Below are 17,597 nucleotides of genomic sequence, written 5' to 3' on the forward strand. Positions count from 1 at the left end.
GGGGGTGATGAGGCACTGACAACTTACTTTAAAAGGTTCAGGGCAAAGGGGTTATTTGCCCTGATTTGCCATGTTCTGTTTGAGACTGGGAAAAGCAAGACAAGTACTCAAAAGGAGCTCTGGTATAGGGGTTATTTGAAGTATCCGGGGTATTCGCGGGAACGGGATGAGTCTTAAAGGAGATTTGGAATACAGAGTCAACCCGCGTTCTTGTCGTCCAACAGTACCACCTCTTTGACAGGGCACTGCGTCCCTCCATAAAGATTCTGCTTTGGGCCCTTCCCCAGCTTTGATAACTCCTTGTGGAGGTAGGTTTGAATCTGCAAGGACAATGGGACACGCCAATCAGATTGGCTCCCCCACTTCTAGTCCCCCGGAGAATCCCCTCTGCCCAAACATACTTGAGCCTCGAGCCTGTGCCCCCTCCCTCTGCCCCCGTCCATCCTCCCAGGGTTGATGGGGCCACCGATAAACGTCTAGGTCCGAGGAATGACCGTGGCTGAGAGCTATGTACAGCTTTGTGGACGAAGCTTGGACTTAAGGACTGGATGTCCACGTGTATGCACTGAGGCTCTATGGAGTGCAACTGCTATCTGCCAGCTTCCACATTCAGCTGGGCCTCAATTTTCTGTGCCTGCCAGAAAATTCGAAATTTAAACCTGGCCTTCCAGGTCTCGGTAAGATATACTTGTCACCGTAGGAGATATAGATCATACTGTATCTAGACCGCGCTGAGCACGAAGAAACTCCAATGACTGTTTGGCAGAAACCGCAAAACTTGTAGAAGCTTCGGACCCTTGTCCCACAAAACCGTTATCGACGCCGGCGAAGCGCTGGGCCAATCAGCGCCTCGGAGAGGCAGGCCAAGGATGGGGCGTTGCAATGCGTAGAGACCACGCCTGTTAGCAGGGGGCGGGGCGGATGGTGGGCGGGGCAGGGGCAGGGTTGTCGCCGCCTCAGAGTTCTAGGCAAGAGCGCGGAGGGGGCGGTGTCTTGCGGGAGCGGAACCACGCCTACTTGCGCAGGGCGGTGCCCGGCGAGGTCACGCCTCTTCCGGGTCGCTGCGGTGTCTCCACATGTGGATCAACGTACTGGCGGCTGAGACTATCTTAACACTGGGCTTGGCTACTACGGAGGCGAAATGGCGGTGGAGGTGTTGCCGGGTGCGAAGTGGCTGTACTGCGGGGAGCCCGACGAGAGCCAGAGAGCTGTACTAGGTAATGACTGCGGAGCTGGAGCAGAGTTCCCCACCCATAACTACCCCTTCCGTCTCGGTAGCTTTACAGCCGTCCCGCCCCGAGCCGGGCCCCTTTCCTAGCTGGGCCAAGACTACTCGCCCCCCTCACCACCGCCCCCCCGCCCTGCCCAATTTAGTGTCCAGTGTCCACCACCACTAGGGCCTCCGCTAGAGACTCCTCCCTCTGTCGTTCCACCATCTTTTTTTGCTACCTCCCACCTGGATGAGGACATCCCAGTCACCCCCCTCCCCAAAGGATTCACCCAGGATTTTCTCATACCCTCACTCACCAGGTCTTAGACCTGTGCCATTCCCTCTCCTTCTTTAGATCTGAACGATGTCTCCGCAGTTGGACCCATTCCCTTAGTTATTCCCTCCTGTCGTGGCCCCTTCCCAGGACTCCCCTTACCTCCCCATCCCCTTTTCCCAAGTGGGCCAGGATCTCCTTCAGTCCACCTCCCGGTCGGGGACTTGAGCTTCCTTGCCATCCTCATTCCTTCAGTCACTCCTTCCCGTTGACAGTCCAATTCCACTTCACCATACATTGTGATTCTTTCTGATCTCTTCTCATTCCTGGGCTGTGATCTTACAGTTCAGTTCTCCAATGGGAAGCTGCAGAATCCAGGTAACCTGCGCTTTACCTTGTACAAGAGCAACGACTCCACAAATCCCAGAAAGAGGAGTCACCGGATCCTGGTAAGTGCTGTGGTGGCCAATTGCCTGCAGTCTGCAAGCCTCAGTAGACCCCTTGGGTGTGGTGGATGTGGGAGGGAGTGAGAGGAGAAAGGGGAATAGCAAATGAGTCTTTGAAGAACAGTTCTGAGCCCCAGCTGGTCGGAATGTGGGGACAAGGCTCCATTCAGTTTCATACTTTTGATGAAGTGATGGCCTTTCATTCATTAGTTCATTTGACAAGCACTTATTGAGCACCTACTGTGGCCCGGTGGTGTGCGCTGCTGGAGAAAGAGCTAAATCAGACTCGGCCCCACTCTGTGGGAACTTGTACTCTAGAGTGAGGTTTCTCAATCTTGACACTATTGACATTTTGACCTAGATAAATCTTTGTTGTGGGCAGCCCTGTGCGTGCATCACAGGACGGTTAGCAGCTTCCCTGGCCTCTATCTACTATTTACCAGTAGCACCTCCTAGTTGTGACAACCAGGATTTCAGATATTCTCAGTTGCCCCTGGAGGGGGGGTTTCCCTGGGTGAGAACCACTGCTCTCGAGAGTTCTTTGAGATTTTACCCAGTCTCAAACTTACAGAAACATATCATGTATGGTGCAAAGAACTCTACAGAGAGGAAAGAACTAGATGTGAGGGACACTCACACAAATAGACAAAGCTCAGGGCCTGAGGGAGGGAGAGTACCAGGCAGAGTCCAAGTCTCTGCTTGCAAGAATGTCTTCCTGGGGAGGGCATGGAGCTGAATTTTGAAGGATGGAGGAGGGTTTGATAGCTGAGGTGTCATGTTCCAAGTGAGGAGGATAGCAAGGACACATGTAGGGAAGCAGGAAAGTTGGGCCGTAGTTGAGGCAGCTATTTCTGTGGTCCTAAGAGCATATTAGGAGCAGTCATAGGAGAGGTCGGCAAAGAAGTTGAAAAAGGGCTTGGACTTCGGACCCAGGATGTTGCCTGCAGGATCGTTCTGTTGCATATCTGTCAGTGTGGGGAGCCCAGGGCCTCTCTCCCAAGCCCGGTGGTGCAGCTTCTCCAAGAACTTTTTCAGACAAACTATAAGCCAGCAGCTATCCAGGGTTTCCCTTTCTAAAGTCCTCTTGATTTTCCCCCATGAGCACCCCAGATTTACTTAATGGGGCCAGATGGTCTCCGAGAGGCTCTAGAATTCTGGATTCTAAAGATTTTTGCAGATGTGAAAAAAGGAGACAAGATGCTTAATACCTTTAAACATTTGTTGTAATGGAGCTTTTCTCCACATTTTAGGCAGCTGAAACAGACAGACTTTCCTACGTGGGAAACAATTTTGGGACTGGAGCCCTCAAATGCAACACTGTATGCAGGTAGGGACAGGGGAAGGGACAGCTGGAAGGGGAGGGGAGTGGTGGTGGCCCTGGCCCTGCTGTTAGTCTGCAGAGGCAGTGGGGAAACCTAGAGAGGTTTATTACCGAGTCCCTGTGTTCCCAGACCCAGGGGCCTTCACACCAGCATGTGGACATTCTTGAAGAGAAAGTTGACTTACATTTGTTGAATGTCCTAAAAGCCTCATTTATTTGTAGTATTCCTTAAGTTTCTAAAAAATTAAAATATAGCCCTTGGCTGGTGTGGCTGAGTGGATTGAGGGCTGGCCTGAGGATTGAAAGGTTGCTGGATTTCACTCCCAGTCAGGTCACATGCCTGGGTTGTGGGCCAGGTCCCCAGCTGGGGACATGCGAGAGGCAACTGATCAATGTTTCACGTATCAGTGTTTCTCTCCTCTTACTCCTTTCCCCTCTCTCTAAAAATAAATACATAAAACTTAAAAAATAATAAACATATTAAGATATAATCGATATATAACATTATATTAGTTTCAGGAATACAACACAATGATCAGGTACATGTATAATGAAATGGTCACCAGAATAAATGTGGTTAACATCCGTCACCACTCATAGTTACACATTTTTTTCTTGTGAGAACTTTTATGGTTTACTCTCTCAGCAACCTTGAAGCATATATTACAGTATTGTTAACCATAATCATCATATTGTACATTACTTCCCCATGACTTATTTATAATCTTGTTTCCAAAAGGCAGCTGTCTTAATTAATCTGGAATGTATGATTAGCATTCCAAAGCTTGCCAGAAGTTTACTTTAGGACTAACCGTAAGAAAAGGATTTGGCCATGGCTGGTGTAGCTCAGTGGATTGAGCACGGGCCTGTGAACCAAAGAATCACAGTTGGATTCCCAGTCAGGGCACATGCCTGGGTTACAGGCCAGTTCCCAGCAGGGGACGCACGAGAGGCAACCATATGTTGATATATCTCTCCCTCTCTCCTTTCCTTCCCCTCTAAAGATAAATAAATAAAATCTTTTTTTAAAAAAAAAAGAAAGAAAGAAAAGGATTTGGTTGAGTCAGAGGCTCTGGGGATTTCATCCGGCTCCGCTGTCTGTTGGCTGATTTTGGGCAACCTTGCCCTTTACTAATCCCGGGTGTGTCCTGCTGTGTCCCTGCAACCCCCTACCCTCCAATGAAGATTGCCTAGGCTAAACAGTCTGTAACTCTTGGGGGCTGGCATAATGCGCACAGTGTTCCCATGATGGTATCCAACAACAGGGAATCACTAGGCTTTTTTCAGAGCCCCACAGGACCACCCGGATACAAGTCAGATTAATGAGCGTATGCTTAAAACTATTAACGCTGCATCAAAGATCTAGTTCACACTGGTCTTCTCATATTTACCAAGGCTTCCTTGTCCTTGCCTCCATAAAATCTACGTGTGCAGTAAATTCCAGTATAATTCTTCATTTGTACATCCCCAAAGGGTTTTTCCACTGTAGCAGTGAGCCCACATGTGATCAGCTGCCAGAGTCACCTGCAGCTTTATTTTTCAGAACCACGTCACGCACCCTCCCCTCTCTCCATTCCCACCTTTTCCTCCTCCTGCTCAGAATTGCTGCTTCGGGATGATGGTTCCTCCCCAGCAGGTGGTGCATTCCTCGGGTGTAGTGGGGCAGAAAGAACTTCCGAGAGGAAGTTGTATAAACAATACCATTTGAGTAATCCATTGTCACTGGTATTATTTCTTCTTTGTTCAGGCACTTTGTGGGAATTTTGAACAAGACCTCTGGCCAAATGGAAGTGTACGATGCCGAGTTGTTCAACATGCAGCCACTGTTTTCAGGTAGGTCCCACCCAGTCAAGGCTCGCGGAGACGCCCATGCTTTAGGTTTGCTGGGTGAGTTGGTTTGCGTTTCTGATTTGTAAACACATTTTGTAGTTATTTTTAAAAGAGGGCCTTTCTGTCAGTATTTTTTCTTTTTCTTTTTCTTTTTTAAAGGCTTTATTTATTTATTTTTAGAGAGAGGGGAAGGAAGGGAGAAAGAGAGGGAGAGAAAGAAACATCGATTGGTTGCCTCTCACATGCACCCTGACTGGGGACTGACCCCACAACCCACGCATGTGCCCCGACCGGGAATCAAACTGGCAACCCTTTGTTTTGTGGGCACAAGTTAAGAGTCGTGGGTGCAGCAGAACATGGATAGATGCTGTCACCACAGTGTTTACAGACTTGAGATGAGAAACTTGGTTAAAGTGTATTGAGCAGTGATCTGAGCAGAATATTGGAGGGCATATTTGATAACCATTTTGATTGGAGGCCTTCCCTAATTCTTAACTGTTCTACTGGGATAGACGCTTTAGAATCTCTGGTAGGTGCTGGAAGTTGCTTATATGTTAGACACTAATTTTCATGTTGAAAAGCTCCTATATTTTCTAATTTGGGAAAAGATCCATTTTTCCCTAGTCCAGTGGGAGAAGTCGCATCGCTTCTCTGCTTTGACATTTCAGAATGCTCAGGGCCAGAGTGGGAGCTTCCAAAATGATAGATAAGAGGGTCAGGCTTCAGGGGGTCCTGTTCCCTAAATCTTAAATACTGAGACCACGGTGGGGAAGGGTGTTAGGTAAGGAAGTGGTCGTAGGATCATGGCGTATCTGCCTGGTATCTTCTGAGGCATTAGTTCTGACTTGATTCTCTCAGGGTCGTGGTCCCACCTTTTTGAGAATATGATAAGGACTTGGACCTACTTTCTGGAAACAACATAATATACAAAAACATATATAAGATTTAGCATATAATTTTAAAGGGCTCCTGAGTCCCAAAGCCCATCATTGAATTTCCTAGGGGACCACAGTCTCTAGGTTAAGAATTCTTCGCTTTGCAAACAAATGTAAATTTGTTTAGTTTTATTTAAATTAAAATAAATAAAATAAATAAAATTTATTTTATTTATTTGTAAATTTATTTAATTTACAGTTAAATCATCCTCCAAATTCTCTTCCAACTTTCAAGGAAGCAAAGAAAATTATTCATTAATTTGTTGACTAAACACATTTTTTATAAGTAGGAAGTTTGGAAGTATTGCTTTACTATATCCATCACATTGACCTGGGGCGTGTCATTTCACCTGGAGGCGTCATTCGTCCATACTGGTAAAATGAAGAGGTTGGATCAGATGGCACCTCCATTTGACTCCTTAGTTCTCCAAATTCTCTACGTGTGTATTAAAGCTGCATACTAAATGTTCAGTATATACCCGCGTTAAACTCTGGGAAGTCCTGCAGTAAAGAAATCTGTTTTTCTTAGATTAACTCTTAAAGAAATAAATACCAAACACTATTACTGTCTGTAGGAGTTACAACAGTTTGCTTTTCTCCCCCCTGTTTTTGTTGTTTTGATAGATGAATCAATTGAGAGCGAATTGACATTAGAGAGTCAGAGCAAAACTTTCAGAGATAAGGTGAGTGTAATGGAACCAAGATGTGGGACCTTAGGCAAGTTCCTTCTAGGCCTTGGGTAAGGGCCTCGCCATCAGTAAAATAACTGGTTGAACATGTGGTTTCCTGGCTGCTCCCAGCTGGCTTGTTCCGGGGTTGTCTAGACAGTTTCCTCCCTGCGGAAGCCTCATCCGCCTCACAGAGAGCGGTTCACCCATCTGGGGCAGCTCTACACAGCTCCACCCATGTTTCCAGCTGGTTCTCTGGGCTGAGGGAGGTGCAGCGTACACTTGCTTTTAAGGTTTAAGTTTCAGAGAATATGGGTTGTAGCCTAGAAACTTTTATATTAAAACAAAGCAAACTTGAGGATTTTTCAAAGTGGAATGTTCTTACAAAGTTTATCTCACCCCACAATGGCCAATTGATTGCTTCAGTGCGGCCTGGGGCGGTGTGTTGAGGAGGAGTGAGAGGCTGTCTTCCAACCCAGAGGGAAAGAGGGAGTACATTATCAGCAATATCTGTTATGGGTGTAGGGTTGGAAAATGTTAAACTGTGTGCCAAAGATTTACCAACCCTTGGTTATAGTCAAGTCTTTACGTTTTGCAGATGGAGGCACTGCTGATTTGTAAATGGTCCATTACTATTTACAAGGCAGGTTCTTCAGATCTGTTTATATCATTTGATTCTTACAAGCCTGTGAGGGAGATAGGTATAATTCAACCCAGTTGATAGGTGAGGTAATGATGGCTGAGAGAGGTGGCAGTTTTCCCATAGCGGCCCAGCCAGGAGTAGCAGTGCCCAGCCTGACCCCGCAACCAAATTTGTCCCTTGCACAGATGGACTCCTGCATTGAAGCCTTTGGTACGACCAAACAGAAGCGGGCTCTGAACTCCAGGAGAATGAACAGAGTGGGCAATGAGTCTTTGAGTCATGCGGTAGCTAAAGCTGCAGAGAGCATTATTGATACAAAGGGTGTGACCGGTAAGCAGCTGGAAGTTGGAGTAGGAGTCTGCTCACAGAGACAGCTTTCTCTTCTCTTGAGATCTTTTACCGGCCCCATAGATGGTAATGATTGAAGTTCGGGCTGGATTCCTTCCTGCCTCTTGCTGAGGGTCTTTGCGGGAACAGACTCTGGAAGCAGTAGGAAACTTCTGACACAGCCTGCCCTCAGTGAGCTCACAGCCAAGTAGAGGAGGCAGGCAGGGGAATGGGTGTGTGCGCACTGCGTCCTTGGCACCGAGGTTGCAGCCTGCAGGACCCGAGGGGAGAGAAGGCCCCCGGTGTCTGCCTCACGGGGAGGTTTTGGTGCACGGGGCTGGTGTGATGAGGAGGCGCTGAGCCTCTGGAGGCGGTGTGTCGCTTCCGGGGACAGTAGTTCTTTTCTGCTCCTAAACCGGGAAGCTTGAGTACTGAATTTAATACGAATTTTTAAATGTATTTATTGTTAAGACGCATTATAAGAACATAAGAGAAAGTTTATATGAGCAGTTTTTCCCCATTAAAATGGAATTTTTGTAATTTTTAGAAAATCTTTCCATGCTCTATGATATTATAGATATTTTCCTGTATTTTCATTCAGTACTTTTACAATTTTATTTTTACATCTAAATCTTAATGAAGAATTTTTTGGGCATATGCTACAGACCTGATTTTATATTTTTCAAAACTCCATCTTTTCCTTTGTAAAAGGTAATTTAAAAAGTCAGGTTTATCATTTTCCCCCCATTCTTAGCTGTGTTTTGTCCCGTTTTCCCAGCAGGCCTTTGATTATGGTGGCCTCGTCGCCCAGTTTGTTGCCTGATGGGGCAACTTCATCCTCCTCCCGCCTCCTTATTTTTCACAAGGTCTTGGTTACTGTAACATGCTTTTCTTCTGGGCGACCTTAAAAATAATTTTGTCAAGTTCCCTCAAAATACAGTTGGGATTACTGTGGGAAGAATCAACATCTTTATAATGTCGTATTTTCTCATCCAGGAATATAGAAGTATGTCTCTGTTCATTCAGAAACATACATTACCAAGTAAATTTTTGAATTTTTTTTGCTCAGTTAATTCTCAGCTATTAAAGGACATTTCAAAAGAAAAATAATTCATCCATTTTCTCATCATTCTGCCAAACCACTATAATTTTCCTGTTTTCCCCTCTTTGTCTACATGCATATTTAATTCTTACATGGTTATTCCTGTGTGGCAGTTACAGTTTTATAGTTTGTTTTTTTTTCACTTATAGTATGTGGAGAAATTTTCTGGAAGTTAAGACATTAAAGGCTATTTTGAATACCCCTCACTTTTAGTTTCGCTTGTATTGCATTGTAAATATTTATTAGCCAACCTCGCTCCCAACTATACTGCAAGGTACTTGGGGGGAGCCCACGCTGGAGGCACCTTCTCTTGAGCCCGGTTAGGTTTGTGTCCTGAGTGGACACCCGAGTGCTGGAGCCATCCATCAGCCTGATGGGGACTTTGGGCCTCACTGGTGGGAGCATTCAGATTAGGGGTTTCTGGGCTGGTTACGAGATTGGGTGACAGGTTGCAAAGAGTGTAGGGGAACCTGGAGCCAAATGGGGTGATACCCACACTGACTCTGTCTTCCTTGTGAAGCCCTGGTCGATGACGCCATGCTCAGTAATTTGCAAGATGACTCCCTCTACCTCCCTCCCTGCCACGCTGATGCAGCCAAGCCTGAAGACGTGTATAAATTCGAAGACCGTATCCTTCTTGCAGTAGAAATGCTACCTTACTCACAAGTTGGGGTGTGTGCATACAAGTGACACAGCCAGGCTCTCTGGGAGTCGGTGGTCCCGGGACACTCACAGAAGCTACGTCCTGACCATTGCAGTTGCCCAGCGCTGTTGCTGGGAAGACAGCTGGGCTCCCTCACTAGTCAAGGGACCTGCTCCAGCACCAGTGTCTTAGCGTCTGGAATTCAAACCCATTGCTCAGCAAAATGCCACATGTCCACAGCTCCTCCCCGTGGGGGTCACTCTCCGTAAAGAGTCCAAATGTGACCAATGCCTAATGTCTAGGACAGACTGCTTTTGTAAAAGGAAGGGTTGGAATGTAAAATGTCCCTACTTGCGGGTCTGATGAGATGGAAAATGCCTGCAGTGGCTTTGTAATAAAGAGACTGCAGAAAAATCCCAGGTAGGGAACAGGGTCCGGGGTGGGAGTCAGGAGAACCGAATCGCTGAGCGCTGTGTGACCTTCCCGTCAGCCTCAGAGATCCCGTCTCTGAAATGAGGCCACTAGGACGCGATCTGTCTCAGCAGTTTTCCGTCTTTTTCATCTCATGGCACATGTAAGCTAATTACTAAAATTCTGCAGCATACCAAGTGTATATGTTTTGCTGACCTGACAAAAAATAGGTATAATTTTGATTGATAAATAACAATAATTACCTACCCTTTTTGCTCCAAAGTGACTTAAAAAAATCAGATGCCTACTCTTGTGTATAGGAGTTCTGGTACTAAAAATTAACCAATCATAAATGGTAATGGGAAAAATACAATAAAGATTAAAGAAAAAGAACCAGTCAGACTCAGCCTTATGCCATGTGACCTATAAGATGCGGCTCTGTTATATGACCTGTATATTTGTGGTTCCAGACAGACCGTTTACACCAGACAGCTATTGTATTGGCTGATATTTTTACATTTGACATGTAAAGGAAAGCAGTCATTGTCCCTGACTAAATAGTTAGGTGTTGCATGCTTTAAAAATTTCTGTGGCACACTGGTTGAAAATTGCTGATCTAGCTGATTAGATGTTTCCTTTAGTCTGATTGTGTTCTTAACCAGTAACTAGTTCTTTCCCCTGCGGAGTATGAGGCTCTTCAGAGCCCATCTGAAGCCTTCAGGAATGTCACGTCAGAAGAAATACTGAAGATGGTTGAGGAGAACAGGTACCCACTTGGGTGGATGGCGTGTCTGAGGGAGTAACGCTGGGGTGCAGCAGTCATCAGACGTGAAGGTCATCAGACCTTTCCGCCCCCCCTTTGGGGGTCAGTCATTGAGGATTACTGTCCAGCACTTGAACATGAATTAGCCAGTGTTTTCATAAATGCCTGGGCCTCTAGACCTGACATCCCAAAGCTGTGGGTGGCATTCAAGGGGCAGAGTTGGCCTCCGAGCGCATGGCACCTGCGGCTGGGCAGATTGTGGCGAGGCCTTGTGGTGGGCTGGAACTGCAGGTGGGCTGTGCCCCCCAGTGTCATGCCTGATGCTGACCTGCTGTGGGGCCCAGGTGCCGGCCTGAAAGTAGGTGCCAGCTGAACATTTATCTGTGAGGATTTGCTGAGGGGCTTTTCTTTTTAAACATTGAACATTACATATTTTAAATAACTCATACATTATTCCCCTCCTTTTAAAATATTATTATTAATCCTCACTCAAGGATATGTTTATTGATTTTAGAGAGAGAGAAAGAAACTGATGTGGGAGAAAAACATTGATCATTGGCTCATATACGTGCCCTAACCAGGGTTTGAACCTGCAACCTTTTTGTATGTGGGACAGTGTTCCAACCAACTGAGCCACCTGGGCGGGGGAGCCCTGTCTTTTTGGATATTTATTGATTTTAGAGAGAGGAAGTGGTGGGAGAGAGAGAGAAACATTGATGTGAGAGAGAAAGGTTGATGTGTTTCTCACATGCACCCCGACTGGGGATTGAACCCGCAACAACCTAGGTGTGTGCCCTAATTGGGAGTCGAACCCGTAACCCAGGTATGTGCCCTGGGAATCGAAACCCCAACCTTCTGGTGGACAGGAGGACATTCCAACCAAGTGAGCCACAACTGGCCATGGTCCTCCTGCTGCTTTTATTGGCCACTAAAATAGCTTTTCTTTTACAGTGATAGCGGTATTTAAAAAATAATTTTATATTGAAAAAGTAAAAAAATGTCAACCACAGGTTAGTTTCCTGACTTTTATTTGGAAATTTCACTGGTCAGTGAAATCCAAGGCCTTGGAAAATACTTTTTTTTCCTCCAAAGATCCATTTCCCCAAAACAAGCTCAGTACTATTTCTTAGTTGTCTTAATGCGACTGTGGCCCAGAGTGCAGGGACGAGCTCTGGACTGGGAGCCTGGAGAACTGAGTCTTGGAACTCTGCAAATATACCGTGTGATCTTCCCTGATCTGAGACTCAGTTTTTCTGTCTGCGAAATGAGGCAGCTGCAGATGATCTCAGAGAGCCTTTTTATCTCCTCAAGTCCAGGTTCCTGACAGTGGTAGAAAGTGCCTTAGAAACAATAGCTAACGTTGATCGAGCTCTTAGGTGCCAAGCACTGTTCTGAGCACTTGACTTGTATTATCTTTTTTAACTAAAAAAAAAAAAAAACTAAGAGGAGGAGAGTATTATTATTGGCCTCACTTTATGAGTTAAGATGATATACAGGCTGTTCAGAAGTTGCCCAAGCCACCAACTGGCAGAGCGGGAGTTCAGTCCAGGCAGCCTGACTTGAGAGCCTGTGCGTCAGACCACTGCATCTGGGTTGGACAGAACCCGTGGCCCTCCTGCTCCATCTGGCCTGGTGCCCGTGGATGAAGTTTTATTGGAACATGGCCACGGTCATTCATTTTTGTATTGATGGCTACTTTTGCACCACAAAGGCAGATTCGAGCAGTTGCAGCGGAGACCATGTGGCCCATGAAGCCTAAAATACTTACTGTGCTAGCCCCTCACGGCCCCTGCACCAAACCGTGCTCCTTCTGTTAGCAGCGTTGGTGGGTGCCCTCCGCAGCCATCAAGTTCGTGTGAGGCGGGAGGGTTCTCCTGTTCTGACTGTGCCGGGGTGAGTGGCTTCTGGTGAAGTGGTCTTACCGACCCAGTCTTCCCTTTCCCACGCTTGTTTAGCCACTGCTCCTTCGTCATAGAAGCGTTGAAGTCTTTGCCATCAAATGAGGAGAGCCGAGACCACCAGGCCCGATGCATATGGTTTCTGGACACACTCATCAAATTTCGAGCACAGAAAGTGATTAAGCGGAAAAGTAAGTTCATGATAGACATTTGATTCTAGTTATTTCCAGACCATTATTTGCCCATAATTCTTAGCTGTAATGAGAGAAGAAAATGAGTATGTGCAGTCAGGTTTTTATTTTAAACCTTGTAACAGTGAGATTCTCATTGGTACTGCCGACATGCTGAGAGGACTCGCCAGGCTCTTTCCTCATTTGCAGCTGGGGACAGGCAGGATCATGTGATTGTTCAGAGTTAACATTCACCTCTATTCTGCATTGGGCAATGTGCAGTATCCAAGCGAGATGAAAATTGTAAGGGACAAATGTCAGTCATAGAGGAAGAAAAGTTGGCCTTGCTCATGAAGGCTTGTGACTGGTGTGTGTCCAGTCAGCTGGTTTCTGACTGGGAGGGGAGACAGCCAGTTTCTTCTGGTCACCCCAGGGTCGCCTACTGCCAGGCATGGCTGCTAAGTCCATCCACTCAGAGTCAGAAAGCCACTGGGAGAGCCCTGGGGTTTCAGCTGCAAGGTGTGCGCAGTTTTGTACCGTGATTGGGCACCCCCAAGTCTGTGTGCTTTTCAGTACTTGCTTAATTCTTATTTTCATATCCTGATCGCCCCTGCTTTCCCTCTCCCTGGGCTTTCTCCACATTCTGTTTTGCTTTTCTAACATCTTATGAATTCTGTGTCTTTAGTCCTCATTGGAGTCTATTTTTCTTTCTTGTCGCCTCATCATAAATGTCTCAGGCAGTTTCATTTGCAATGAGCATACGTTCATTTAAAGGAGGCCATCTTGTTCCATGGGCCCCTGCTTCTCCTACCACTTGGTTTTGTTTGTAACACCAGCCCAAACGTTGGCCTCTTCTTCCAACTCATGGGTGACACACGGCCTGAGGGCTTTGACGGAAGGTGACCAAACCGAACTTTGTGTTGTAGGTGCCCTGGGGCCTGGAGTCCCACATATCATCAACACCAAACTGCTGAAGCACTTCACCTGCTTGACCTACAACAATGGCAGGTCAGGGCCACGGTTTCTCTGGCTTCTGCTTGTAAAGGAGAAAGCAGGTTGGGAGCGTGGGGAGCGTGGGGAGTGGGAGTGTGGATTGAATGCTGTGCCCAGAGCTGCTGTGCTGAAGGGAGCACTTCCCTTGGGAGTGGTCCAGGGTCAAGTTCAGGAAATGTGACACAGTCCGCACTCTCTTCCCCTTGGGATGTGCAGCAGCAAAGACCCCTCACTTGACTGACTCCTTTTGGGGAACCCTTCCTGATGTGCCCCCACAGAACTGGTGTTCTGTGAAAAGGCAGGTTGTAGGAAAGGGCAGGCACGTGTGGTGATTTGGGGGCAACACCTGGGTTTACTTCTTGCCGTTTGCTTGGAATGTGTTTCCTGCTCTGAGTGTGTTTGGAAGAATGGGCAGCCGCTGAGTGTGGGGTGACTGCTGTCCCGGCATCGCTGCTGAGCAGGCAGGGACAGACTGGAGGGTCCTCACCAGTGCGGGCTTCACCCTCCCATGTAGAGGGAGCCCTGGGATTGGCTCACTTCCTCTGTGTGATGGCGCCGGTGCCCAGAAGGACAGGGAGTCACTTGAATTCCTTTTCCCCTCCCCAAGATGGGAACATGTTGAGTCCCTCTGGGAACAGGTTTGGATGGTTTTTTTTTTTTGCTTTGGAAGAAATCATTTAGAATTTAGTTTTGTGTCTTCTTTATTGCCACTGATTTTGCAGCTTACGCAACTTAATTTCCGGTTCTATGAAGGCGAAGATCATCGCCTATGTGATCATACTCGCCTTGCACATAAATGACTTCCAGATCGACCTGACGGTGTTACAGAGGGACTTGAAGCTCAGTGAGAAAAGGTGAGCACAACAGAATAAAAGCCCCCTTGCTGTATTTCTAGTCCTGCTGGAAAGCAAGAGGCTCCATCAAGAGAACTGGGGACATGTCACAGGGGAAAGGCCTGGGGCCAGCAGACAGCCATCAGTGAGTGAGTGGAGGGATGAGCAGCTGGACATGACGGGCTGCCGGTTCCCTGTGCCAGGCACGGTTTTAACACTGTTGTACTGTTGGGTTGGCCAGAAAGTCCATCTGGTTTTTCCGTAAAGTAATAGACACAGTTTTCATTTTCACCAATAACTTTACTGATTTGGATATTTTGAGCTTGTCAGCTATTTCCCGTATGGTATAACATTGATTGTTCTCAATGAATATCCCAATTTGATCACAATAAAATTTAGCTGGTCTGCTGATGGGCGCAGCGTCCAGTGAGAGATCTCTGGCACGAAACTTCGCAGACCCATTTTTTGACACGTTCAATCAGTCCCAGCACCTGCTCCACACACTGCACAAACCTTTTTTTGTGTTTCAGTTGTGTTTTTACCTTTTTTAAAATTATTTATTTCTTTTTAGAGAGAGGGGAAGGGAGGGAGAAAGAGGGGGAGAGAAACATCAATGTGTGGTTGCCTCCATGCAGTCCCAACCGGGGACCCATCCTACAACCCAGGCATGTGCCCTGACTAGGAATCGAACTGGCAACCCCTTGGTTCACAGGCTGGCATTCAATCCACTGAGCCACACCAGCCAGGGCTTTATCTTTCTTGAAATGATAAAGCATAATATGCTGAAAATGGTGCGTATTATCTTCCATTCTCAGTATTAAAATGGCCGCACAAAAATTCACCAATTTTGATGTTTTTTTAAATGCACACTGATATGACAGTGTCACAATACAGTCTAGCACAGTTGTTTCAAATGAGGTTAAAGACAGCTAAGCAGTACTGGAGCCAGTGCTGCTGGCTACTAAGCTCTAAGTGCTACTGGGAAGAAAACCAAATGAACTTGTTGGCCAACCCAACATCTCAATGATTTCCCTGAAAAACAATGAAAGAATCTACAGTTCAGTGGAGTCACTCACTTTCCCAAGGTCTCACAACCAAGAAGAGGTATAGTTGGGCTTCAGACCCGAGCCTTCCCATAGCAACCTGTCCCTGTGTGACCAGGCAGGCCCCAGTCTCCATGTACCTCCCTCCGGGGAGATTCTCTGGTTCTCAGGGGTGGAACCCAGGGGTAGAGGTCCTAAGAACCCAGTTTCAGCTTAGCGAAAAGACCTTTCCCAGAGTCTGAGGGGAAGGGCTGTCAGATGGTGGGGCTGCTGTTTGGCAGGAATGTCACTTGGGGGCCTCTGACCGGACTGGGAGAGTTGGCAGAGCTGGCCCTTCTGGCCCTTTCCAGCCTCGCCAGAAAGGATTCAGACCGAGTGGGGGCAGAACTTCCCCGCATCCTCAACATTGGTTCCTTTGGCCTTCGTCAGTGATGTAGGGACATCTGGCACCCAAGGACCCTGATGCTCCAGAGAGCCCGTGAAACAGCTGTGTCTGGACTCGCCCACAGGGGTTTCTCCGAGGGCGGGCCCCACATGGCACTCTCGCAGGCAGGGACGCTGTGAGTCAGAGAAGATACTTGGAGCCTGTACTAGCAAACGTCTAGCAAGCGTTCATCCTGGTTATAGGGAGTAAACAGTGTATTAATAGGATCCAGATAGATAACCTGGTTTGTAATAACCTATAAGGGTATTTTTCAGTGGTGGCTCATTAAAATGAAATTGTCCGATGGCTCTATGGGGAATCTTTCCTGCCTTTCTCCTGGTGGCCACTTTGGGGACTCTGTCTTCATGGCCGGGAGCATGACGTGTGCCGCTCCCTCCTGCCAACCCACCCTGAGTGGTGACATTGAGGAGACTCCATTTGTTCCATGTGTTTGTTCCTCAGGATGATGGAGATAGCCAGGGCCATGAGGCTGAAGATCTCCAAAAGAAAGGTGTCCGTGGCAGCCGGCGGGGAGGAGCAGCACAGACTGGGCACCCTGTGCGTCCCGCTGCCTCCAGCCCAGCCGGACCACCAGTCCAAGCGGAGGAGAATGACGTAGAGGTGTGCTTTCCAGACCGAGCAGCTTGGCCACATCGTAGCCACCGCTTCTGTTCATTTCCACTTTCATTTTAAAAAGAGAGGAAAAGCAGCCCTCCTTTGACGCGGGTGTGAAGCCACAGCCAGTATCTCAGTGGTGCTTAAGCAAGAACATCAAATGACTGCCACATTGGACTACGTCTCCGTCCTTCTGTGTTGGGACTATAAATGGCAGCCGCTTCTCGTGTTGGTTCACGTGTGGTGATGGGGGAGGTGGGGCCTGGGAAGCTGGAGCCAAAAGATCTCACAGGCTGAACCCTGGGCCACATCTAACAGATACTGGTTAATAAAGAGAAATGTGAAGTACCATGCTTAGGTCTTGGAGCGCCAGTGGAGTACGTGGTGAGGAGGAGATAGCCCAGTGGGGCTGGAAGAGGAGGCCTCGGGTCACCAGGGTTGTGGAGGTGCCCAAACAGGCGGATTGGGTGGAGGCTGCTGTAACAGGGTGGGGGCCTTGCCTTAGTGGGGGGAAGCAGTTAGCCCAGTTGCTCTGGCTCAGGCCATGTAGGGGTAGGGGTTGGTTCTGAAGCCACAGTTGTGAGGGGGTGAATCAGAATTCATCACAGAAAGCAAGCTGTACTAGATATCCTAAGAAGAAAGGAGTTGAATTCTTGGATAAAATGGAAAGTTGTTGAAGGGCCACAGGGAGGGAAGCGGAAAGTTGCCCCCAAAGTGCCCAGTCCAAGAACACACCGCTGGGGTTGCCATCCAGGCGTCGAGGCCACTTCTGCCCCACAGCTGCTTGAATTCATAAGCTGGTGACAACACTGAGTTCAGCCACCAACGCTTTTAATACCCACATTTACACCCCCTCACCTGTCAGCACAAACCACTGAAAAATCGGGAAGCTGGCTTCCGTCTTGCTACTTTCTTCTGTGAGTAGATGTGCAGGATCTGAATTTGCACCTAGAACCCTAGCAGCAAGGGAGTCTGGGAAAAAGGTTTCAGCTCTTCAATAGGTTTCAGCTCTCCAGCATCTAGTTAGAGGAAGGCATACCTGCAGGAG

General features: G+C 47.6%; 1 protein-coding gene across 1 annotated transcript; it reads left to right on the top strand.

The window, feature by feature from the left end:
* The first annotated feature begins 1,033 nt into the window (after window positions 1-1,033).
* POLR1E (RNA polymerase I subunit E) lies at window positions 1,034-16,900 on the top strand. The gene is made up of 12 exons (XM_037035943.1): window positions 1,034-1,217; window positions 1,830-1,933; window positions 3,181-3,257; window positions 4,999-5,084; window positions 6,641-6,699; window positions 7,513-7,657; window positions 9,277-9,384; window positions 10,480-10,576; window positions 12,529-12,662; window positions 13,568-13,649; window positions 14,357-14,488; window positions 16,397-16,900. The coding sequence occupies exons 1-12, from the start codon at window positions 1,142-1,144 to the stop codon at window positions 16,551-16,553; spliced, it is 1,257 nt and encodes a 418-aa protein (XP_036891838.1). The 5' UTR covers window positions 1,034-1,141; the 3' UTR covers window positions 16,554-16,900.
* The last annotated feature ends 697 nt before the right edge of the window (window positions 16,901-17,597 follow it).

The sequence above is a fragment of the Sturnira hondurensis genome, unplaced genomic scaffold (genome assembly GCF_014824575.4).
Source record: "Sturnira hondurensis isolate 20B ecotype Veracruz unplaced genomic scaffold, ASM1482457v3 Scaffold0022566, whole genome shotgun sequence".
NCBI classification, from domain to species: Eukaryota; Metazoa; Chordata; class Mammalia; order Chiroptera; family Phyllostomidae; genus Sturnira; species Sturnira hondurensis.

What these genes read in the sequence shown, in the direction of transcription:
- POLR1E (XM_037035943.1), top strand. Translation starts at nt 1,142, where the DNA reads ATGGCGGTGGAGGTGTTGCCGGGTGCGAAGTGGCTGTACTGCGGGGAG. An exon ending in TGATACAAAGGGTGTGACCG is followed by an intron (nt 7,658 to 9,276) that starts GTAAGCAGCTGG and finishes TTCCTTGTGAAG; the next exon opens with CCCTGGTCGATGACGCCATG. An exon ending in AAGATGGTTGAGGAGAACAG is followed by an intron (nt 10,577 to 12,528) that starts GTACCCACTTGG and finishes ACGCTTGTTTAG; the next exon opens with CCACTGCTCCTTCGTCATAG.